The sequence below is a fragment of the Branchiostoma belcheri genome, unplaced genomic scaffold (genome assembly GCF_001625305.1).
Source record: "Branchiostoma belcheri isolate BF01 breed outbred unplaced genomic scaffold, Haploidv18h27 scaffold48, whole genome shotgun sequence".
Classification (NCBI taxonomy): domain Eukaryota; kingdom Metazoa; phylum Chordata; class Leptocardii; order Amphioxiformes; family Branchiostomatidae; genus Branchiostoma; species Branchiostoma belcheri.
In genome coordinates, this window is record NW_017804109.1 from 633,419 (window position 1) to 658,803 (window position 25,385).

The 25,385-nt window shown below is 44.3% G+C and overlaps 1 protein-coding gene across 1 annotated transcript; it reads left to right on the forward strand.

The window, feature by feature from the left end:
• The first annotated feature begins 10,315 nt into the window (after positions 1-10,315).
• On the forward strand, positions 10,316-22,201 carry LOC109479375 (opsin-5-like). The gene is made up of 8 exons (XM_019781333.1): positions 10,316-11,003; positions 17,979-18,171; positions 18,727-18,824; positions 19,260-19,346; positions 19,822-19,993; positions 20,163-20,250; positions 20,788-20,972; positions 21,844-22,201. The coding sequence occupies exons 1-8, from the start codon at positions 10,862-10,864 to the stop codon at positions 22,016-22,018; spliced, it is 1,140 nt and encodes a 379-aa protein (XP_019636892.1). The 5' UTR covers positions 10,316-10,861; the 3' UTR covers positions 22,019-22,201.
• Positions 22,202-25,385: the final 3,184 nt, after the last annotated feature.

Genomic DNA, 25,385 nt, shown 5'->3' on the forward strand with positions numbered 1-25,385 from the left:
CAAGGATGCGGTCCCAACGATGTCTGGTGAATATCTATTGGTCGTGTGCTTTTAACCATCGAATTACCGAACTAAAAGTAGGGGCATGCCCCGGTGTGCGATGGCACAAACTGGGAGCTAGTGATTCACTACAAATCACCCCAGAGGAGGCCTGGTGAACCTCATCTGGTACTAGCTACAAGAAGGCAGCAGAATCTTCAGCTAGTTAGAGGCGGCTGCCTCAAATAGAAAGAAGAACTTCCGAAAATAGTTTCATCAGGTTGTTAAAACTTAAGAGATAGGGGAATTCTTTTTACACAACCAAAGAGTCTCACCTCGCTGACGTTTCGGTGTCTGTCAGACACCTTCTTCAGAGCTTCTGACTGGAGTACTGCATCTCGTCGCTACTCCAGTACTCCAGTCAGAAGCTCTGAGGAAGGTGTCTGACAGACACCGAAACGTCAGCGAGGTGAGACTCTTTGGTTGTGTAAAAAGAATTCCCCTATCTAGAAATAAGAACTGATTTACCATCGGATTTGGGACGATCGTGGCTTCAGGCCAAACGTTTTATAGTCTGGCGTCAAAGGTTTTATCCGCACGATTCATTGCGCGTGATGCCTTTGAAGTCTGCTGCTATAAAGAGGATATTAACGTACTGCTCGGCTCAGAATAATTTCTGTGAAGGCGTCGTCAATGGGTATTGTTGCCTGGGGCTTGACTGTTTGTTCTTTTTTACTTTCATTTATTTCAAAGCTTTCTAATAAAAAAGAGCAGAAAATCCGTAATGAGCCGACACCAGAAATAGTTTCTCTACCAAGCCGGCTCCTTATGAAATGTACAATGTATAAAGAAATGTGACATTTAGTGATTGAGCCGAAAATCATTGATGTACGATGCCAACACCAGGCTCTTTTTTGTATTTATTAGAAACAAAATGAAAGAAAGCGGAACATCTAACGAATACTACTGCTAAGTACAAAGGTAATGAATAAGTAATGATACTGATGTCCAGTACCTGGGAAGTCTGGTCTTGTACATTGGAAAGGAAAGCAAAGCCATAGGTAGTACGACACGGTATCAGAGAAGGCGACTGGACTGTGCGATATGTTGTGTAAGTCAGCAGCATACTCATTACCTACTGTGATACTTGGTAAACTGACATGCATGTGTAGCAGTGTAGCCTCTATCAGGCTTCAGAAACTAGTAGAAGCGGCTAGAAAGGGTAAGGTTCGTCACTCCGCTTACGCGGATAAAATGTACCGACCATAGCTTCCAGTCTCCACCAGCCACGTCAGAAGCGACTGGAAAGGGTATGAATTGACCAAATAGACAGATAACATACCAGTGGAGTTGGTCTGCTGAAGAAGTGCAGTTACATGTAGTTCTGAAGCGGCAACTGTACTACTTCGGCGGGCCGATTCCCCTGGCATGTTATCCGTCTATTTGGCTAATTCCCACCCTTCCCAGTCGCTTCTAAAGCCTGGTACAGGCTAGTAGCTGTGATTAGTACATGAACACACGAGACTGATATTTTATCCGCCAAGACGTAGGGACAAACCTTTCCCCACGTTTGGACCAACTCCTGCTATTTACGTAGCCCAGAGGTGACGTCAGGCAAAGGCTCTCCACTGGTTTAATAGCTTAGTTTCGTGTCTGCTTCCTCTGCAGTGGTCGAACTTACGTAAGAGCCAAATGCTGATGTTTCATAACTTGTTTCGTAACTGCTTAATGCCCTGCAATAATTAGTTTTCTTCGAAATGTGATTGCTTCGTGTTGTAATTACTGTTTCATAACACCTTTCGATTTTTAGCTATTAATTCTAAGTCACGCATTAGCAAAATTTTAGTCACGATCTACTTTCGGAGAGTGGACATATATGGTTTGGTGGGGACCTTCCGGAGGTTTCATAACACAATTTTGGAGTGTCGCTCAATGTCTTCAACGAACCGGTAACTAGATGTAAGACCCATTAGATAGCCCTCCTGTTGTGAAGGGCTTTTAAAAGTGCGTAAATGGACCCAACACAGTGGAGGAGGCTGAACCGTGTGCTGAAAAATGATATTACATAAAATTGCATGCACCGGTTTTTGTGGCGGACAGCACTGAATCTTTATGGAAGAACAGCCCATCACCCTTCACCTTAATACAGAATGCATAGTCACTTATAAACTCATCTGTTTGCCGCTTGGCAATTACGCCCACATGATGATAATTAGCATAAATTAGCATCAGGCGCACAGTTACGTATACCGCCTTCTTTATGTCCGTTTTGATTAGATTTTCTATTAGTTCTTACTACATAATAGATAGTATTATATCATATACGTCATGGATCATATTCACTCTGAACTAAAAAAAGTCTTTTGGCCAGAAATACCACTTATGGTAGCTATAACGGCCTAATTACAATCTTAACCTTACAAGGTACTATGTACCTGGTCACCATTACGAAGCAGTTCGCGGAAAAAAAGTAATAATTACAGTCAAGTGCGATACACTGTATCAAGATGAGTGTGCTTGGATATAAAACACCAGCTATATAGATATAACGAACGTATATAACGAATCCGCAGTGCACTATCAGCTACAATGTATGGACAAACGCTTCTCGTCTCAAGCATCAAGCTTCAGGTCTGACCTGTTTTTTCGAGTGCAGCCGTCCACACTTTGATGTCCGTGTCCGTATTGAGGCGAGCACAGATGGCGTGTCCATTTAGTGTCCACTCCACTTGTGGTTTTCATCTGTCCAAATCATTCAGGCATTCCCGCGTTCAAAGCGACCCATCCCAACAACCGACAGATGAAGACCGGTTAAGAGGGACGGATTGGAAGGAAATTAAAGACCTAGGAGAAGTCTTGATGTTCCTAAATGGAAACGCAAAGAGCTTTGCTGTGTAATGATACTCCCCGTCGGCTTGCTGCTGCGAAATGTATATAGAGAGAGGCTTAATCATCACTTCAGGCACTGAAAATACATTCAAAGGTCGAAATACTTAAGACTAATCAAACAACCAGCTCTGTGTGTCCACCTGCGTCAAAATTATACAGTCATAAGTCCTTGGATTTACTCCCACCTGGAGTACATGTAGGAACGGGCCGGGATTCTAACCATTATGGGTAGATCTGACAGATTTGGATATATATTTTCATGCAATAACTCCAAAAATGCAAAAATAGGTAGGTATATAAAATACTTCTTTCTTATCAAAAAAAATACAGAAACTTATGATTAACCCCACTCGTTTTATTCTATACCTTCTTTGTACTATTCTCATACAGATTATATCGGATCAGCAGTAATGCATCGACGACGTAAATATGCTTATCTTATCCCGATGCATAGGCGAAGGATATATCATAAACTGAAGGCGTAAGTGGGAGTGCATCATTCACTTAAGGCCACACCATCTTAATTTTATGGATGGCATCCTCTGAAGACCCCCAAACTAGTGCGCGCGGGCGAATAAAAAAATTTAGACCGAAAATAAAAATGCTACTAAACCACAGGAATACATTTTATGTACAAAGCTAATATGATAATTGTGAATTTGCGACAGTACATAGAGACGTATACGACAAGCCGGCACATGCTGGCTTTTTGCGAAAACCTGCACTGTATGTACTGAGGTCTTGAGTCGTAGAGCTTCGGCAGCCAGGTCAGAGCCTCGGTGGACGTGATTTTTTTTTAGAACAGGCGAAAATCAATGCGCGCGCGGATGTCATCCATAAAATTAAGTCGGTGTGGCCTAATCTGATATAATTGAGTGAACAACCTACGGATTTAGCACCATCACGATGCACCACACGTGGCAGCTTGTGTTGACGTGAGTTGCCACATGAACGCATCCGATCCAAAACGAACAAAAAAAAAGCAACGGCAAGAAACTCGAGGTAAAAGTTGCAAAGTTATAGCGCGTGCACAAGCAGGAACCTCGCAAACTTTGGGTACATCTTAGGCAAAACAACTATTATTCATCAAATCCTGGTGGAACAAAGGAGTTGAATAAACCCTCATTGGTAGCTGGAACGTCTTTCTTCCCCGAGGCAATTTGCTGGTGCTGTTATTATTTTGTCAGACAGACTCTTTACAATAACACCAGCCTACTGTAGCTAACCTGTGAAAAGAAATCGACTTTCTGCCATCTCCACGGCCCAATTACGCCTGCTTACGAAAACCATTCATTCTATTTTCAACGCTTTTTGTGTGTACCAACAGACACCATCTAACAAGACCCGACACGATATCGGGAGACGGAATGGCTTTCTCTACAGAAGCGGTATTATTCTGTCTGATTGTACACCTCCCCCCGCAGCTTACTGCTACCATTAGCAACTTTATCCAAGCCGTGAAAAAGAGATGATAGCCTCCCAATGTCTCCACGGTCCAATTATTCTTTCTTAAGAAAACCATTCATTTTCACGCTTTCCTTTCGTATACAAAAGTCAGCATCTAACAAGGATCGACATGATATATCGGGAGAGTCACGATGTGAGAAATAATCTGTTATACAATTTACAGTAAGCCAGTAAGGTGAGAACATCGGGTGTTGGCATCAGTCTTTATTATCTATTCCCCCAGTTTTAAGTAGACAGGATAGGTGGTCTGGAAACCAACGTGTCGATACTTCTTGTGCTTTTGATTGCTCTCGACGCTAAATAGGACTTACCTTAACGGGCAGCAGACTAGTACGTTATGCAAGTAATGGTGGCGTTTGTCTGGGTCCTACCCTTTTTTCTCTCATTCAATTATTCACTCACTCACGAATTCACTCACTCACGCACACAAACTCGCACCGACCCACACACACACAAACACACACGCACAAGAACATCCGACCACCAAACAAAAACAAGTTTGGCTGAAGTTCGGGAACAATCTGACCACATTTAGGCCACTCCTACTGTCAATATGAATCGAATTTTAGTCAAATTTGAGTCAAACTTGACACTGCTGACACAAGGAGATAAAACCTCATTGACTGACCTAAACCTGAACACCAACCAACTACCTGCCAACCATGGCCGAACCTCCCGCCCATGGGACCATAGGTCGGGTCGGGTGGGATCAGGGTGAAGAATGGAGTACGTAGATTGGCTGCGCGTGTCCTGGCGTAGAGTGTTTTTGACGCCGGGCGTTTGCTAGTTAAGGTCTCAGCTATGTATCACTGCTAATATAGATCCGACCCAATAAGTAAAGTTTTGATTGAAAGTAAAGGCTGATTGAAAGTTTGCTCGTATTGGCGACAAGTTTCCTTTTAGTTTTAAATTGACCAAACGTCAATTGCAAACTAATGGAATCTTGTTCGTGACTGAAGAAATAAGCACGTAATTCTATGGTAGCCGCACGCTAGGTCAGAGGTGCCATGCGTTCTGAGTGGTTCGGTCTTAGGCCGGACCCGCGAAAGTGCCTCTTGTGGGCAGCCGCTAAGTGCAGTTTGTAATAGCATTGCCATTAAAAGGGATTTTGTAACTATAGATCCTTGACGGTTTTTTTTTCAAATGGTGTGTAGCAAGCAAATGTGCTCAACGTAGAAAGCCCTGTAGGCTGGTGTCAGAGCCCTGTAGGACGTTGTCAAAAGTCCTGCAGGTTAATCACTAAAGGCGGTCGTGTAAGTCACACACTCGCTAGCCCCAATGAAACTCAAATCTGTTATACATAATGAAGTTTACCAACACAGATCAACTTTCATGCTTAAACTCAAATATCATAAATGAGACCTGAATTCGTCGGTGAATGTTAGACATCCAGGTAATAAGATACGCCATAAACAGTTACTAACGCAACTGGATATGATTTTGGAAACCCGATTTTGAGACCTTAATACTCTAACTTAGAGCGAACCAATGACAACCGTTTAGGTTGAGCTCCTGGCCGAAGTCGTGACTCTTAAAACGACTTCAGTGAAATGCAATCGGAACCGTAAGCACACAGGAGGATGTTTCAATTTGCATCTAAAGATCGTTGACATTTTTTCATATCGTGTAGAGCAAATGTGCTCAACATAGATCTAGAAAGTCCTGTAGGCTGGTGTCAACTTCCTGTAGGATGTTGCCAAACTTCATCACTTAGGCATTCGTGTAAGTGACACATTCATACATTAGCCCCAATGAAACTCAAAGCACGTAAATGAGACCTAAATACGTCGATGAATGTTAGGCATTAAGGTAATAAGATACGCAAAAAAAACAAGTTACTCAAGCAACTGGATATGATTTTGGAAACCTGATTTTAAGACTAACTCCGATTTTGAGACCTTAATACTCTAACTCAGAGGGAACCAATGACAACCGTTCAGGTGGAGATCCTGGCCGGAGTCGTAACTCTTAAAACGACTTCAGTGAAATGCAATCGGAACCGTAAGCACACAGGAGGATGTTTCAATTTTCATCGTAAGAAATTGTATCACTGAACCGGACACTAACCATTACGAAGCGAGAAGAAGCAGAACCTGTATAAATAAGCGAGAAGAAGCAGGGTCTACCATCGCTATTTGTCGTGACCTGTACTTAGTTCGCAATTGAGCAAAAAGGTACAGTAAAGGTCTTTCATTCATTAAAACTGATCATTGATTACAGCTCCACGGGTTCTCTTCAAATCACCACCAACACGAACTCATTCTGGCAGTCACGTTGCATAGCGTTATTTTGCAGAGTCACTGAACCAGTGTAAAATCTAATCTAACTACATCGCTAACAAACGGTACGATGTGTCAAAACAGATTAGCTACAACTAACGTGCACTGATGCATGAACCAGTCCAGGACGAACATACGTGCCAAGCATTAAAGTCCACACAGGAAGACACAATCAGAGATTATTAGCAATCGAGGCCTCTAGAACGTTTTTACTGAAATGAACTCAGTCAATGGGTGCCAGTCTGAATCATGTTAATGTCCTTGTCAGGCGAATATGGCCTGCCAACCTAAGGCAGGAACACAATGCACTGTCATTGAGATGCTGTAACTCTACTATATTGGAAGGAGATGATCACTTGTAGCTAACAAACAGTCGTTGGAATATAAACTCCTAATATTGGATTGGTTGGACTCTCTAATATTCCAATAGGTTCAACATTTAGAACTTCTAGGTTTAAGAGTAGCACATTAACTTTTAGCGTTGAGTTACTGAATGACTTATAATTATTATCATTTTACTGTTTACTGTTGTTATCATGTTCTTGCAATTAGCCCTTGGGCATGAATTTGCAATAAACTTTCTTCCTATAATGCTTCTTTTTAAGGTTTAAACAACTTCTGCAATTAAATGTTCAAAGATTCAGGGTAACAGGTCGTTCGGTGTTATATAGCTAGCTGCCGCCGCGCCGCGTGCCTGTGAAGCTGGGTGACACGCCGAAGGGCAGTTATACCGGCTATACCGATACAGATAATTAATTCTAAGTGTCTTGTAGTGCATTTTAAGTGTCTCAAGCCCCAGTTCAGCCATGTAAGGCAGCCATGGCAAGTTTTTGCAGTGTTTGCAAGTAAACCGGTCATCATCAGTATCATCATCAACATGATAACGTAGCATCACCTCTAAGCATAATCAAGGTTAGACATCCAGGTAAATGATACTCAAAATAGACAGATCTAATTCCACTGCTAGATAAAATGTGGGGATTATCTCCCGACGTTTCGAGTGACTGATTGAATCATCGGTCTTCTTCTGGCGTCACTTGTAGCTAATGGTACGCCCTGAGGAAGGGTTATGGATCACGAGAAGCACTGGCGGTACGCTGAAGAAGAGTGATGGATGCCACTTGAAACGTCGGTATCTAAATCAATCATCTGTTGATGCTGTCAGGACGCTTGTCTAGAATTGTCGATTCTAAGCCTTGTAGAGATCCCAAATGTCAACAGAAAATCGGATCGGAGTCTCTGCTAGACTATATAATTGTTTCGTTGATCCATATTCAGTATCACATATTACAGCATTAAAAGACATTCAGTATCACACATTACAGCATTAAAAGATAATTAGGTGACAAGCACAGAGTGACAGACTATTCAAATGATGCCAGTAGCTACAGAAAGTGTGAATGAATTCATTTTAGGCTATATTAAGTTATGGTGATAGACCTGGACCTCTCTGCCGGTAAAATCACCGATTCTACTATACAAGATCGGAGTGCCTACCCTGACATGTTTGAAGTACTTTGAAATGGGATAGCTAAGGGTAGAAAACATCCCATTATACCACCAAGGGTTACAACACTGAAATACTGTCTATTTGTACTCATCAAGCAGAGGTTGTGGGGGAATGATTGTTAGCTTTTGATATATGACCGTTTTCTTTGTCGCTACCCCGTCGGTGGCCGGTGACCTTCTCTGGCTAATGGATACTGTCTTGCTACCGAAAGGGATCTGCTTGGAGATTATCTATATGATGAATTAATGGGATTGATTTACCAAAGAGAGATTCACGATTTCTCTATATGGTGAATCAATGGGATTGCAGGGGCGCTATCCCATTAATTTACCAGAAAGAGATTCCCTAACACCTGTATTCAGTTTGTGAGCTTGATGGGAACGTTCCATCTTCGGAAACGACGGAAAGGAACATGGAAAATGGAGCACCTAGTTGGTCAATGAAGGGGAAAAAATTTGACTACATGGTTGTGCACTTAGGGTTGCCTCTTCTCAATATCAGTGTTGGCTTCTTTACCTGATTTTACAGTTTTATTCTTAAATGTGCAGAGGCTAGTCACTGGTCCCTTATTGTCAAGAGACAGAAGGCATAGGTCTGTACACCTGGTTTTTTTTCTCCACAACTACGTTGGGCTTGTTACTCCGTGAAGGAGGTCAGGACCTCCGGACGGAGTGTTGTGATCGGCTGATTTTTCATGTTCGCAGTCAAAACACTGGGTTCTCTTTGTGTAATCGGCACGCAATTTTATACGCCGTCTGCGGGCATGCCCGTGTTGATGCACGAATGTGTATTTTTGCCGTTGCTGCTTTCGCGGTCAATGTAATATTGCAGACGCACCCCTACAATTACGAGGCGAATTGGAATGGTCCAGAAAAACTCGTTGTTTGGAATAGCAGTGGGGGGGGGGGAATAGCAGATAAGTGGTTCCAGATGTTTTTGCCCATGCTTAAGAGATGCCAAGTTTTTTGGAAGATGTTCGCAGCCAAAACGCATTCTTCCGTACGTCGCATTTCTGTGTAATTTCGCATGTGGTGTGGCATTATGTCCGGGATGATGCACGTCTTTTTATTTTTACCGTAGCTGTTTTGATATTGAAGTAAATGCATATTTTAGAAACATCCCTACTTTTACAATCCTGTGGAATAGGCCGTAGGTTTAGGCAGTTGTCTGGTAGTAGAGGTACTCATAAGCAGATATCCTGGTTATCTGGCCGGCGGTAGTAACACTCGCGGTGCTTACCGCAACTGTTGCTGGAATTTGGCCTGTTCCGGGCGCGCTTAATTAGGTACAGGCACGGTAAGACGGTGGGCTTGTCTTTGTTACTAGACACGACCATGATACTAGTAGTCCGATCTTTATATGAATGCAATGATTGTGTGTGTGTAATTAAAATGAACTTCGAACTTGAAGCACAGTATCTTTACACGCCCTGGGATTTAGCTCTTTGTATGTTTTATGCTTGTGACGCGCCCTCATTGTATTAACCGTTGCCTAATTATAATGTCTGCACAGTAGGTCTGGCGTTGACGCTTGGGATTTTGTTGAAATATATAAAACTTCACGGAGGATTGTCACCTATGGCTTCTTGTTTATTATTAGGATTTACATATAACGCTGAATTGGAAAATTAAACATGTAGTAACTACCTTTACCATGTTTATTGCAACAAGTTGTTTCCACGATTGAAGGTCTCCCATATATGGAAATAGCCTTCATGCAGCCTCCTTCCAGCTGTGACGTCACGCGTGTAGCCAGTTAGTTCTGGCCCGAGCCGGTTCTTCGCATAAATATTCCCGCGGGACATTCCTGATGAGTTGTCTAACTCTGTTTTTCTGATTTATCAGGCTGTAGGAGTGAGGAGGCGTGTGGCCGACGGACCTGCACGTGGGCTGGCCGCGTGGGGAGGAGGTTTTAAACTCCTGTCAAGACCTGCGCGCTTGTTCACCGGCACCGACTGCCGCGCAGGCCACTGCTAGTTCCCCGCTGTCTTCTAACAAGGCCAGGGCCGGCGTTGGTCATTGGAGTATCCCAAGAGATTCACATATACATGTATGTATATGTATAGCAGCCAGTCGCACCTCACCTAAACGCAGGTGCAATTTCAGTGAGCAAACGTCACTGGTAGTTAGTCAGAGCTAGCCTCGCCAACGTTGTCTACGGGCAGGCTTTGGAGTAGTGTTTCGGCCCCAGATTGTTGGCAGTTCAGGCTTTTGGCAGGAGACCAGAGAGACTCTAAGCACCGCAGAGGTAGCGGACAGCCACGCCGGCGGTCTGTTAACCAGGCTAGTTAGACGGTGTTTTAGACCTCCCCACCTAGTCAATCTCCCACCGTGAAAAACGTACCGGGGAGCCTAGCTGAGGCGGGCGGAAAAGAGCTTCAGCGGCCCCGTAGAAAATCCGCCCCAACCGCGATAGACTGGATACCACAGGCTTTTGGTTGGAGACCGGACAGACTCTTAGCACCGCAGAGAGGCATAACGAAGAGCCACGCCGGTCTGTTTACCAGGCTAGCGCACCTGTCAGAGCTAGCCTGGTCACCATTCTCTACGTACATACGAACAGGCTTTAGAGTGTTAAATTTCGGCCCCAGTTTGTAGACACTGGCCAGGGATTTGGCAGGAGATTGGAGAGACTGTTAGCACCGCAGAGGTAACGGAGAGCCACGCCGACCTGTTAACCAGGCCAGCCCACCTGTGAGGCTAGCCACACCGTCTGGTGAACCTACCTCCCCCCTCCCATGGCGACGACCACGGCGGCGGACCTGTTGGACCAGGCGGCGGGTGGAGGCGCACCCACCGCCGAGACGGACGGAGACGCCTTCGCCTCCAAGCTAACGAGGGAAGCCGACATCATCATCGGCGTGTATCTCATACTCATAGGTAAGCTCTGATATTTTTTTTCTATCCGTAGTTTCATTTTAAAAGGGACCCAGGGCGATTTCATCGCAATGAAACTACTCATGGGTAAGCTGTAGTCGTGTTTGTTTTCTATCCGTAGTTTTATTTCGGCTAAGAACACCAACGGGCCAGGTGTACTTTTTAATCTATTTTGCGTACTGAATCACGCAATTCAGCCTATGGCTGAAACGTGTTTTAATGAATAAATCTTTCAATTCATTCATTTATTTAAAGGGGACCCAAGCGATGTTCAAAGTCAATTTTCTGTATATTTTCTTTTCAATGTAGTAAGTTGAATCAAGCGTATCCGATGGCTTACTGATATTTGTGAGGCAAATATGCGATGTAGCTGATGGAAAACGGTTGCTTGTTTCGTAGCGTTGGCTGATTCTAGCTATTTACTGGTGGTACAAAAATAGTACAGAGACTAGAGCTCTTCACGTAGCTTGTTTTGGGCGCACCAAGTACGAAATGACGACGACAATGTGCTACGAAATGGCATGCAGTAAATGTCAATATCAGACAGATTTCCACATCCAGAATTTTTTGGTTTCTTTTGCTGCCCTGAAATTGCATTGGACGCCTTTAACGGCAGGCAACCATACGACGTCTTTGCTATGCACATTTTTCAGTGGGTGTGAATGAAATGAGTCTGCATATTGTACATGCATTAATTCATCACAATGTTTGTTTTCACCACGTAGGTCAGCACTGGTAAAAGTAGGGCACTTGGGAATAGCAATCAACTTAAAAATTAGCTGATGGAAAGCAATTAAGGTGTAAATAAGCTGCTGGCTAAAATGTGTATTGCTTCTTGTGTAAGTTCACTGTGCTCGAATTTTGCATTGGAAGTTAAACTAGATTTTTTCATCTTGGCCCATTTGTGTGCGCGCTCAAATATTATTAGTCTGACTTTTGCAGTATGGAATGTAACAAAATGGCTTTGCAATACCACCAGTTTTTATTGAATACATACATACATTGAACCATTCGAAAAACGTTTTTTTGATGGGGTTGTTAAGCCTTCGTGTGTGTGTGTGTGTGTGTGTGTGTGTGTGTGTGTGTGTGTGTGTGTGTGTGTGTGTGCGTGTGTGTGTGCGTGTGCGCGCGCCCGTTGTGTGCGTGTGTCAAATGTTTCTTTTTTTCACGTAGAAAGAACCTAACACATGCATTGAGAAAAGTAGGGGTAGCCAAGGACATGTAACCTCCTTTCGGGTAACCCACTGTGCCTGGGGCAAATTCTTTGAGACGTTGCTGGCTCATGCCTTCTTCTACCTAATGACCAATGACCGATATAGCTCTTAAGGACAGACACAAATTTAAGAGCATTGATAACCGTCACCTCAGTGGTATTGGACAGCGCCCTTGTGACAGCTGCTAAGCTGAGACTGACATTGCATAGATGAAAAAAATGTAGGCTGTTGAGTTGAGCTGACTGACGAGGTAGGTCGGAACAAACGTGTTGGCCTAAATCACGACGTCCTTCACAGACAAATGTACTCAACAAGAACAGGTCGCCATTAGACATTATTGTTAGATCCATATCAGAACAGAAGAAACACCAAGCCTTTCATCTTATAGATAACGTCCTTGCCATTTTTCACCAGCAGCAGTTAAGTAGCAAAGGTGTAGAGACAAAATGAGGAGCGGCGTCCACTCAAACTCAATTCATCAAGCTAACGAGCTGCTTTCCACGACGGGCTCGCCATTATGCACCATCAGCAGTTCATTAGCATTCCAAATTTAGACACAAAATTAGATGTGGCTAATGAGGCCTATTCATACATGATGCACCTAGTAGTCTGGAAGCGAGACGACTTTAAGGGCATTATCACTGGATAGCTTTCAACAATGTTTAGAGTGAGATGTTCAAGGGTTAGGTATAACAAGTCGTTCGGTGTAAAGTAGCCAGCTGCAGCTGCCGCCGCACCGCGTGCTTGCGAAGCTGGTGTGTTACGTCGAAGGGCGGTTATACCGGCTATACAGATACAGAAACAGACCGTAATCTCCCCGTATCTCTACTGACCGCCCGTTCAGGTCTATTATCGCAGGTCGGGTTTTTTATGGGGTCGGTTTCATGAACTAGTTCGTCTACAATGGGCCGAGACGGCAATAATTCGACTGACAGCCTGGAAAGATACTCAGTATATCAGGAGAGGTCTGTGTCTTGTAGGACTGGGGCCTGTAAAACACGCCAAATCCGGTGTAACATAGCTAGCTTGTGAAGCTGGGGTGTTACGCCGAAGGGTGGTTATACCGGCTATATACAGATACAGATACAGAATCCGATCTCAGTAGAAAATGGTATTTGGTCAATTTTACTATTCAAGTACCTTCATTACAATATCAACATGAGGTCTTCAAATTTGCAGGTACTTGTTCTGCAATATTGAAAATGTCTCTGCAAAATGCAGACTGTTAATGAATCAACGGATAACCGTAGTGTAGGTAAACACACAGATAACAGCAGGTGTTGTCGGCCGGATTACAGGAAGATATGAGAGCCGTGAGCGGGCAATGATTTCCTGCACGGCAAACTTTCATCGCACCCACATCCCGTGCGCAGAATTCACAGAAAACAAACTTTCATCTTCTGCAGTGAAAGACCACACGGCCTGGGGATTAACAGCCACATCCGGCGTTGAATCCCCTGCATAAACTGTCATTGGTATTCATTCAACTGTGCAGAAAAAGAAGTTCATTTTGTAATAGGTCTCGTGTTCGTTGCACATTATACAGCATGCCTGCCTACTCTCCAGGCGTGTTTTTAGGCTTTTTTATCGGGGTTTCTTTTTTTACACTGGAATTTTCCCCCTCCCCCCCCAACCCAACCTGCCTGCCTAAATGCACAGGTCAGAATCTGACCCCTTGCTCCCCTCCGTCTGGTTTCGCCAGCCCGCTCTGTCAAAGGCCTCCCTTAGGGTAAGCCGGCCTGTGTCTTTTTGTATTAGGGACAAACATACTTATTTCATCGGCGCCCTCAATCTTGATACACGATCTAAACAGACGAACTACTTGTATATATAATGACACCCTCTGACAACACTGTACAACAAAAATTCTGAGTTCGCACACACCTGTTTTGGGAAGAGGAAAGAGACAGATGCAGTGAGTGTGACGTAGTTGTTTTGTGTCCTCCTGTTCAGGAACGCTACAAGTATTGATCCTTTACGTAAACGTTTCACGTGAAGCTACTGCATTTAGGCCACACGGGTACGAACGTGCGAATGAAGATCATCCATATTCATTCATCCATCTGGGTCAGTCAATCCGTGGCCCGAATGTTATTATACACTGGGAAGTAAGTGCGGAAAAAAATTAAGTACGGTACTTGGGTTAACTTTAATGTCGGAGTGGGTAGAAATAACCAGCGTGCACAGTAATGCACGGTAAACCACCCTGATGAAGATGACAGACGGTCATTGAAACGTCGACTCGTGTTCAACAAGTGGTTGTGAATAGAAGAACTTTGCTATTCACAACCACTTACCAACCCCATGGAAGTATTTACGAATACCCAACGTGTCTGCTGCAAACAGACCGCATTCGCATATGTACGCTTGTTGCATGCTTGCTAATCACTCACTCACTCACTCACTCACTCACTCACTCACTCACTCACTCACTCAAGTCCGCATGCTACTAGGAGCGTAGAGCCCCGGCAAACTGTCCTCCAAGCACTTCTGTTCTGCGCCGCTGCCCAGGCTGTAGTTAGGTTGTGGCCTGCTGCTGAATAAAATACCTAGAGCATATATGCCCACCTGGCCGGATAGATAGTCAAAGGATGCATCGTTTTGAGACGATCCGCAGCGAAAGATGTAAATAACTAACGAGACACGCGTCACAAATGTGCAAAATGTGGAAGATATGATCAAAGTAGCTGGGGAGCCCATTTCAAACGTTCCAGATAGACAAGCAGTTGGTAATCTAGGGCCTCGATCACAAGGTTAGGGTTTCGAATCCAGGCCAACTTGTCCCTATCTGCAGCCTCTGTCATCAATTTTCAAGACCTTGCCCCGACTACTGGACAACCAAAGTTGGTATTAGGTTGGGAGCAGTCTGGTCGGTTTTAGGCCACACATATATATCATTCGCGACAACCCTTTGACAACTAGTACACGACTACTGCCAACCGAGCCCTGAATACCTTGTGGGGTGGTTAGATTGATGACGATGACTGGTTTATTGATTTAAAACGTTTCGCAGCCCGGAGGCTGAATTGCATGTTTCATTACATACATCTACGTTGATTGTGGCGTTGTAACTCGGCCGGCATTCAGAAGTGCAAGAACAGTCAAACCTTCAGTAAGTCCAAATAATCTTGATATTTCCTAATCACCAAGCAGATCCTAGGGTGGCAAAACACAGTATCAAATTGGCCAGGCTGCATCCATTTGCCGGAGAGGGTCCAATATGCCACCCAAGTGCGGTCGACTTTCTGCAGATCCCTGTGTGGCGTATTGGACCCTCTGTGGCCAATGGATACTACCTGGCCAATTTGATACTGTCTTGTGCCCCACCCCCCAGGATCTGCTTGGAAATTAGATATTTCCGCCACAAGTAGCGGCTTCTGAGTCATATCTTTTCAACTCTTTTCAACTCCTTTATAGAATCGTTTGCTTCCGGCAATGGACTGCATCAGTTTTACCCAGTATTGGCCCTTGTGTGGACTCCAGCTGATACAACCTGCGTTAGAAGATCTGCTTTGAAAGAACCAATTAAGCTCCATGGCGGATGTTACCACTCCAGATCACAGCAGGCCATTACCTGCTAGCAGCAGCGCCCGGGGCTTATAGTTCATAGACTTGTGATTCATTCTTCTTCCTCTTCCATTTGTTTGCATCTCTGCGGCTTTAAACTATAAAAAAAATGAAGGTTGGTCCACGACTTAGTTATTGCCGCCGCCTCAGGTGACCAATTACGTACCACGTCCGCCTTAGTAGGGGTATATTTCGTGAAATGTCCAGTTTGCATTGTACCCAAAACCAACACTGCGTATCTATGATTTTCTAGCTCAATGATGCACTGTCAGATGTTGCCGAATGTCTGAATGCTTAGCTAATGCTTAACCATGGGTCACAAATGTTTTGGGGTCTATTTTTTTGCCTTCCCTGTGTAGGAGGAGGGTGAAATTCCCAGAACATACTGATCCTACTACGTATACCACCTGCTATGGGATTCATTCTTCCTCCTCTTCCGTTTGCATCTCTGCGGCTTCAAACTAAAAATGAAGGTTGGTCCGCCAGTAATAGCCGCCGCCTCAGGTGCCCAATTACGCACCACACGTCCGCCTGCATAAATCTCTTGTGAGTGAACGTAAATAACGAGCAACAACGCCGTATGCAAAAACACCAAACTTTCTCTCATGTCCCTGGACAGATACGTGTTTTTCCTTTTTCTTTCAACTTCTACCCGTATGAAGTAGTGGTGCCGGAAGTTGTTTTTTTTTCTCTCGTCCGGCACTATGTGGTCTTTGATATAGTTTATGCCACAACAGAACCACAGCCGCCAAGTCGTACCTATACAGGGTGCTGTATATAGATAATACAATTGTTGGGCTCCGCAGGACAAGGGTTAGCAAAGATATAAGCTTGTTCTATACGGAACCTAGTTGCCATCCCAGGCGGCAGCTGATTACGCACTATTACCGGTGCTGATGTCTGGAGGCCATGTGCTATATGCAGCCGGGGAGCCAGCATGTCCCTGGCCTGTATTCACACCGGTGTACGCGTGCGATGTCCACTGATGCACGTACGCAAAAACTGAGACACAGTACTGTTTCCACTGCTTGAGCAGAAAAAAACTTTCCTCGTTATTCTCTGCTGTTAGGAGTAAATTTATGTCCGTATTCACTCAACCGCACTCATATCATGATTTTTTATGACTTATGTTGTACAGCCTCGTGGGCTATGTAAAAGTCGTGGTCGTATTTTTGAAGCAAACTATTCAGCTGTAGAACGCTGAAGATTGATTTAACTCCATCCCAGTATCCTCTGTTTGTTCCACAGATGTAGCAACCTATCCTTGGTACTGAAACACTTAGAAACGACTTAGTAGCGGTATATTTCGTGAAAGGTCCAGTTTGTCATTGTACCCAAACCAGCACCACGTATCTATGAGCTTCAATAAGTGTTTCCAAAAACAATGGCGAAAACATGAACCAGGCAATGAGGGACAGAGAAATTAGGAGTCCAAATAAATAAGCAAAAATGGTATTTGTAACCATGGCAAATGTTTGTATCTTACCGCTTGCTGCAGGTACCGGTTCCACGCTGGGAAACGGGCGGGTGCCGTGGCTGTCCTACCGGAACTAGAAGAAGCTGCAGCCGGTGGTGGTGCTTAATTATGGGTCACAATTTCTTAACCTTCCCCGTGTAGGAGGAGGCTGAAATTCACAGGACATGCTGATCCTTCCACGTACTATGGGAAAACAAAAATAAATTTTAAAAAACACCAATAAGTGTTTCCAAAAACGATGGCGGCAACATGAACCAGGCAATGGGGGCAGAGAAATCAGGACTCCACATACATACTAGTAAGCAAGCAAATAAGCAGAAATGGTAATAGTACCATGGCAAATGTTTGTATCTTACCGCTTGCTGCAGGTACCGGATCGACGCTGGGAAACGGGCGGGTGCTGTGCATGTGGCTGTCCTACCGGAACTGGAAGAAGCTGCAGCCGGTGGTGGTGCTTTTTTTACCTTTCCCTTGTGTAGGAGAAGGGTCAAACTGCCAGGGCACACTGATCCTGCCACGTACTATGGGAAAACAAAAATAAAACGAAAAATAAACACCAATATTTTTCAAAAAACGTTCCAGCTTCCAAGAACGGTGTCGACAACATGAACCAGGAAATATGAGGGACAAAAACAGGACCCTACATAAGCAAGCAAGTTACTAGTCGCAAAAACGGTATTTCCAACCAACTGTTTGCATAAACCTTACCGCTTGCTACAGGTACGGGGTCCACGCTGGGTAACGGGCGGGTGCTGTGGCTGTCCTACCGGAACTGGAAGAAGCTGCGGCCGGTGGAGCTGCTGGTGGCGAGCCTGGCGGTTACCGATGTCGGCATCTCGCTGTTCGGCTACCCGTTCGCCGCCACCTCCAGTCTGCTGGGCCGCTGGTCATTCGGCACCGCAGGGTGCACCTGGTGAGGGCCAACAGTAGTGGTTAGATATTTGCCGGGGAGTGAGTTCTTTACGCCGGCAAAGTCACTCGGCGGCAAAACCGTCCCTCCGCGGCACAAGTCGCGACGCTCCCCAGTAAAAAATTAGCGCCGCCGCCCCACAAGTCTGCAAAGTAGGCTAGGTTTTCCCAACGTTATGATATAGTTCTTCGTTTTCCTTATTATGTTTACCTTCGCAGAAGAAAAACATATTGTTTTTGCTCTGTTTCTTCTTCTTCTTCTCCAAACAAATAAGGTCAATGACCTGACATCTGTCACCATGGTAACTGGTGTTGGGTTACATCATGTTGCAATTTTATAGCAGGACTGATTTGGACTCCTGGCACCATATATATGAATGTGTTTGAGACAAAGTTGAACATGTACAGTTATCAAAGTACACACAAACTGTCTATTCAAACTGGTGGAGTCCAAGGCAGGTACATGAATATAATATCTCATTGCCCTTTACTTTACCGTTGTTCTCTTACGTTGCTGAAGTGTCCATTAATTAATGCAATTGTTTTAATTCTGTTTCAGGTACGGCTTCACAGGGTTTTTCTTCGGCATCACCAGTATCGCCACCATGGCGCTCATGAGCCTTCTGCGCTTCATGATTGTCTACAAGGGATATCCGGGTAAAGACAGTCTTCATGCTTTTGTGTATGTGTGTGTGTGTATGTGTGTGTGTGTATGTGTGTGTCTGTGTGTGTGTGTGTGTGTGTGTGTGTGTCTGTGTGTGTGTGTCTGTGTGTGTATGTGCGCGTGTGTGTGTCTGTGTGTGTATGTGCGCGTGTGTGTGTCTGTGTGTGTGTTTGTGTGTATTCGTGCGTGTATGTGCGTGCGCGTTTGTGTTTTTATTTGCATGTCTGTGTAGAGCAGAGGGATGCATAACCCTTTCACCTACAGCCATTTTTGTTGACTATAGCATCTGTCCGTGGTGCTGAAAGACGCGTGTTGTGTTATCTGGCCCTTTCTTCTTGACCTCAATGAAAATCTTCTCATGAATAGACAAAGGTTGAAAAAACAGATGTGTGTGTGAACCAGAAAACTTTACTTGTTCCCATCCGCAGGTTCGTACCCGTCCCGTCGGAAAACCGGCATCATTGTCGCCGCGGGCTGGCTGTACGGGCTGTTCTGGGCATGTCTACCGCTGGCAGGTACGTTCTACCGATTAATGCCATCTCTTCTAACAATTCGGTGGGAACCAAATGCTGAAAATGTCGCATTTTAACCATAAAAGGGACCGCCAGCATTCCAATCCACTCTGCTGGAACCATGGTTCTGAAATTCAATACCTTACGTGTTCTATGGAACCGGGTTCTGAAAACTGATACTTCCTCAAGGCGCCTAATATCGCTTTTCAGTTCTGACTTTTGGAAATGAGTGAGGGTAGGAAACATCTTATCGATGCGGGCAATTTAATTTCCAGTGTTGGGGATAGAATTCGAAACTAAGACTAGAACATATGGGCTACATCTGGTTCTGATTAAGACCAATAAAGTATCTCTGGCCACGCGGCCAGAGCCAGTTTGGAGCGAGTTGTCAATACTTCTGTATCTCGGCTCTCTACACTTGGTGGCGGTGGTGGGATAATTAGTTTCTTCATCTATTTCTCGGACTCCTTTCCTACAGGCTGGAGCCAGTACCACGTGGAGCCGTTCGGCCTGTCCTGCACGGTGGACTGGGGCAGCTTCAGCCGGGACGCCAACGGGATGTCCTTCATCCTCTGCATGATCATCTTCTGCACGGCCGTCCCTGTCGCCGCCATGGTGGCGTCCTACGCCGCCATCTTCTACATCTACAGGTAGTTCTAGTAGTAGAATGGTTTATTTAGAAGATTCAAACTCAAACATATATACACAATACACTCTGACAACAGACTCGCAGGCAACCTTACTGGATGCGCCTGAATTGCTCTGTGGTCAACACAAAATATCGTTAAAATATGCTGTTATTGTTACAACATTCTACAGGAGGGCCAAGAAGGGCGTGGACAGACATCTGAAGAACAACGCCGTCATGAGCCAGAAACGGAGAGAGGTGGAGAGATCGATCACGCTGGTGCGTAGTCGTTTGTTCTTTGATTACTGATGATGATGGTCAACTAAAATACTAGAAGTGCATCCATCCATGTGATCTTGTGTCAGTGTCAAATTGCGCCACTTAGCGGAATTAGAATATAGGGCAAATGCATGCTGAACGCTGATGGATTTTCATATTTCCATGTCGTTTGAAAGGGACGTCATGCAACATTAGGACAATGTATAAAGTACAATCTCCTGTCATTCCTTTACGTAGCAAATTCTATCAGTTCTAGGCCTGTGGCATTGCCTAACAGTATTCAGGGACATCGTTGCACCTTTAAACCCGAAAGACTACATTTAGCTTCTGAAAATGCAGTAGTAGGCATCCTTCCATCTCGAGATATGATGGTAGCACACTAGGTCTGATGTTCTGATGTTGTGGCTGTGTGTAGCGCGCGAAATGCAAGCAGCCTAAAGAGTGCAAATTTCGAAGTAGTAGAAGTAGATGCTATACTTTGTACCCTGTACAACTGCTGTGTACTAAAGTTACCTGTTATCTCGTGTCTGTCGGCAGATGGCGCTGGCTGTGTGTGGCGGATTCCTGTTCGCCTGGATGCCCTATGCTGTGGTCGGGATGTGGTCAGCCGTCGCTGGGGCAGATGCAGTACCAATCGCTCTCGCTAGTGCGGCGCCCCTGTTCGCCAAGAGCAGCAGTCTGTGGAACCCGATCATCTACTTGGGAATGAGCGATCGCTTCAGGTTAGGATCATCATCGTGGCAGAAATACTTTTATTTTCCTTGTTCATTGATATATTGCAGAATGTCAACAAATCTGAAATTCGTCAAAACTTTCTGCAAATCCTAAGGACATGAATCCATGGCGTACACAAATTTGCATGTTGGCACATGCAGAATTATTAATATATCATGGAGTCCGCAGTAAACAAAAAAGCTCTTAAACAATATTATGCCGGCATCGTTGAACCCTACCCGGATTTTTGTCAGTCTGCCAAATTTCAGGTTGCCTAATTTTTCTTCTGCAGTATTGAAAATGACTCGGGTGGGTATCTCTCACACTGGAGGTGTTCATTAGGGATTCAGGGTTCATTATGTTATCCTGTAATCATCAATCACATTCACTAATCTTAAACATTCTTTCGAAACGAATAGATTCTTTTATGGTCTTTTCATGGCCCCTCGGCAGACCTAATGTAATCTATTCGATCTTACGGCTCGTTAATATGTTAGACATTATTCTTTGTCGACTGCCTTCCACGGGTGCCGTCAAGTTTGTTAACGACGCTTGGGTGCGACGTGACTGTGTGTTTTACACGTCCGTAAAAATGCCACATTAAACCATCAATGATTCCCGTCCACTTATCCCTATCCACTCCTAGGAATTCCCAAATCTGATTTTAATTTGTTTTTTGTTAATTTGTTTGCCTTTGTCAGCATTGTAATTGAATGTCAAGAATTTAAAGCCATGGCCCTCACTACAGACGATATTGTTGGCTGTGGTCTGGATCGCTCTAGATTTTTACGGAAAAGCGAACCGCTCCACTTCAACTGCCACATCATTAATTCAACAATGATTCCCGTCGACTTATCCATGTCCACGTTGCTGTTCCAGGTTGAACATGTGTGGCTGCTTCGTCACGCCGACTCAGTCCCAGACGGCGGTGCACGCGCATCCGCAGCAGCCCGGAGCCCCCCTCCCCCTCAGTCCCCGGGGCCCGCTGGTGAGTAACCTCCCCACGGCGGTGGGACCTCTGCCGGGCGGACTCCAGGCAACCAACATCCAGTAGACGTCACGAAACATCCGGGTTCTACCCCCGAAAGGTCATAGAACATCGGGGTTCTATTCCGGAAAGGTCATAGAACATTTGGGTTCTAACCCCGGAAGGTCATAGAACATTAGAGTCCTACCCTATAAAGGTCATGGAACATTCGGGTTCTATTTCGAAAGGTCTTGGAACATCCGGGTTCTACCCCTGAAAGGTCATAGAACATCCAAGTTCTGCTCCGAAAGGTCATAGAACATTTGGGTTCAACCCCGATAAGGTCATAGAACATTTGGGTTCAACCCCGAAAAGGTCATAGAACATTTGGGTTCAACCCCGAAAAGGTCATAGAACATTTGGGTTCTACTCCGAAAGGTCACAGAACATTCGAACTATAGAACTTTTGGGTTCTGCCTTGAAACGTCATAGAAGACGTCATAGAAGATTGGGTGTTCTTCAATGAAGGGAAAGTTTTCCTAGCATAATATAAGGATGGGTCTGCGTGCATTGCTCTAGACGCCCAATATTCAGGTTATATATCAATGATGTAGATATGGTCCTCCATATATCGCCTGAAAAAAATGGGGGCAGGGGCATTGTAACATCAGGCCTTGCAATTTTCTTTGTGCCAATTTTTTAATCAATCAAGCTGCGAAAGCACAGATCAATGTGTGCCAAAGTGTAAAAAGAAAAGCTAAGGGTACAAGAGATTCGTACGCAATGGATCCAAAGTCATGTATTACAGTAATGTACAGTAACCATAAGGCACCAGTATCGGCGCAGGCGCCTAGGGTGCAATAGGTGGATGTAGTCAGGAAAAGTTCAAGATAAAAAATTGTAAGCGACGCGGATGGTACAGAAAATATACTTTCTGATTTTAATGAAAAAAAGAACCTGTGCATTGTGTTCAAATTTTAGGTGTTAAGTCATCCCTTTTGTAAATTGTTCTGAACGTCAATATATGTAATATGTGTAGAGAATCTGTATCTGTATAGCCGGTATAACTGCGCTTCGGCGTAACACACCAGATATGGTGGGAAGCATTTTGGGTATAGTTTGTATGTTCTATTATAATTTTTAAATTATATCTAAAAATATAATATAATATATCAATTGTAACCCTACAGAATGGGTGTCAGAAATCTTTCTTATAGGATTGTATTTTTGTAAAAAAAACCAAGTCTTGTCCAATACGTAGACCATTTAAGATATGAGCTGAAGTGTACAGATAATATTAATATGTAGAGAGCGATCAATGTCGCAGATCGACGAGTCCCATTGTAAGGATGATGTTCTTGTTTGAAGGTATGACTTTTGTAACTGTCAGTAGTTTTTCGAAACCTGTCAGAAGTTCTTTGATCTACGCCTACCTCACCAAACAAGGCACGAGTGTGTCTGGCCTTATACAAGTGTACACGGCCTTGGTTAACAATTGATTGTGATTTATGTACATTTACGGAGACTCAAATTACGCAACATTTCTGACGCAATGTACCCACGGATCTATGTTGTTTGTTTTGTACAAATCTGATATGGCATGTACACGGTTGTTTCTTATTGTAAGTTACATTATATGTTAATTTGTGATGTTAATAGTGATAAAGGTAATAAAATCATTACGAAAGAATACGCCGCCTAGAGTGTCATTTTTTGGGTCGTAGATAAGTGCCTGGCGTCTAAGCACAGATGAAGTTGGCTCTGGTTCGGTATGTAAGTATGGAAGGTAAATCGCTGCCAATCAAAGATATTGAGAAGCTGCTGTGTTTAAAAAAATCTGTCAGAATTTGTATCTTTTCAGGAGGCTGACCTTCGCGAAGTGTTCAAGTCTTCTGCAGGTCGTAGTCCTTAACGAGAGGTCAAGGCAATCCGGTCACCATCATCAGCGCTACCAAAGGTTTACAAAGCATCATCTAGAATTACTCATGACAGTGACAGAGCTTGATGGTATGAATGCGTGTGCTTAGGCATTGTACATGTCAGGAGAGTTGAACGGCATTAGATCGTTAAAGCTACTCAGGACAGGGATGGAAATATTTCTCTCTGCATACTGCATACACTGGTGCAGGGAACATCGAAAATGTACCAGACAAGATTTACCTACACCTCTCTGCCTTTAGTAAGAATGGATCATAGGGAAATTTTTTAAGAGGCCATTGCAGTCATTTCTTTTAAACGTCATAGATGGTAACAGTCAATGAAGCAAAGAAAAGTCCACATTCACATAAGTGTATATATAAACCCAGTAAATGGACCGGTGTAGGTTAGGTGCAGGTAGACATGAGAAATACCCGCATAGCTCCAATTTTACCTGCACTAACCTGCATGTACCCAGTACATAGACCAGTACAGGTTAAGTACAAATGTAGACATCAGAAATACCTGCACAGCTCCAATTTTACCTGCACTAACCTGCATATACCCAGTACATGGACCAGTATAGGTAAGGTACAAATGTAGACATCAGAAATACCTGCACAGCCCCATATTTATACGCACTAGCATGCCTAAGCATGTGGTATATTTCTAGCCCTGTCGGGGGCATCCACCTGAATCTTAAGTCATCAATCTCTAGGGCCAACAAGCGAACATCGCCGTCTTGTAGGCGACGAGAGTGACTAGATTCTGCCCAATGCCTCCGTAATGACTGTTGTAGGGACAGACGCCTGGAATCCACCGTCTTGTCTGACGAGACTCAAACTAACGAACATCATAAAAACCTGTCACGGCACTCCACGATGACATGCCCCCCGTGATGCCTACTCTCAAAGAAGTACTCTCTGAGAAGCCTAGTAGTGCCATGGCTACATTTTGAAACCTTGCCAGGCTGGGTGCGTGTACGAAAAACAAACAATGCATATCAAGAATATACGAAAATGGTGTGGATTAATTTTTTCGTACTTTTTTTTGTGTGTGTGTGTTTTTGTTTTTTTTTTTGTCTTTTATACCCGAAGCTATGTATTAGTCTTCACCTGAATCGAGTGAGGAATTATGTGCATTTCCCAAGGCAAGAGCACAACATTGGGTCCTGCTAGGGATTCGAACCCAGAACCACAAGTTCGGTCAAACTTACACATGAACATTAACAGGCTTTTAGGTCATCGACGTGGTCATGTATATGTCTAAACTAGTATCTGGTTCAGCCCCAACGACCTCAACGTGCTCATCCCCACCACTAGACAGCCAAAGACAGCTCCATCTCCGACACACACCTGCACGTTCCTTACTGCAAAACAATGTACTCGTATAGGACGTACAAGAAAAACGTAAAAGTCTTTATTAGAACAGCTTTGTTCTGTACACCTCGCCGCGGCTCTGAAATAGTCTCCCGACGGAGGTGAGGGAAGTTGTCTCCTAATCTCCAAGCAGAGTCTGTGGGGCACGGGGAGTCTAT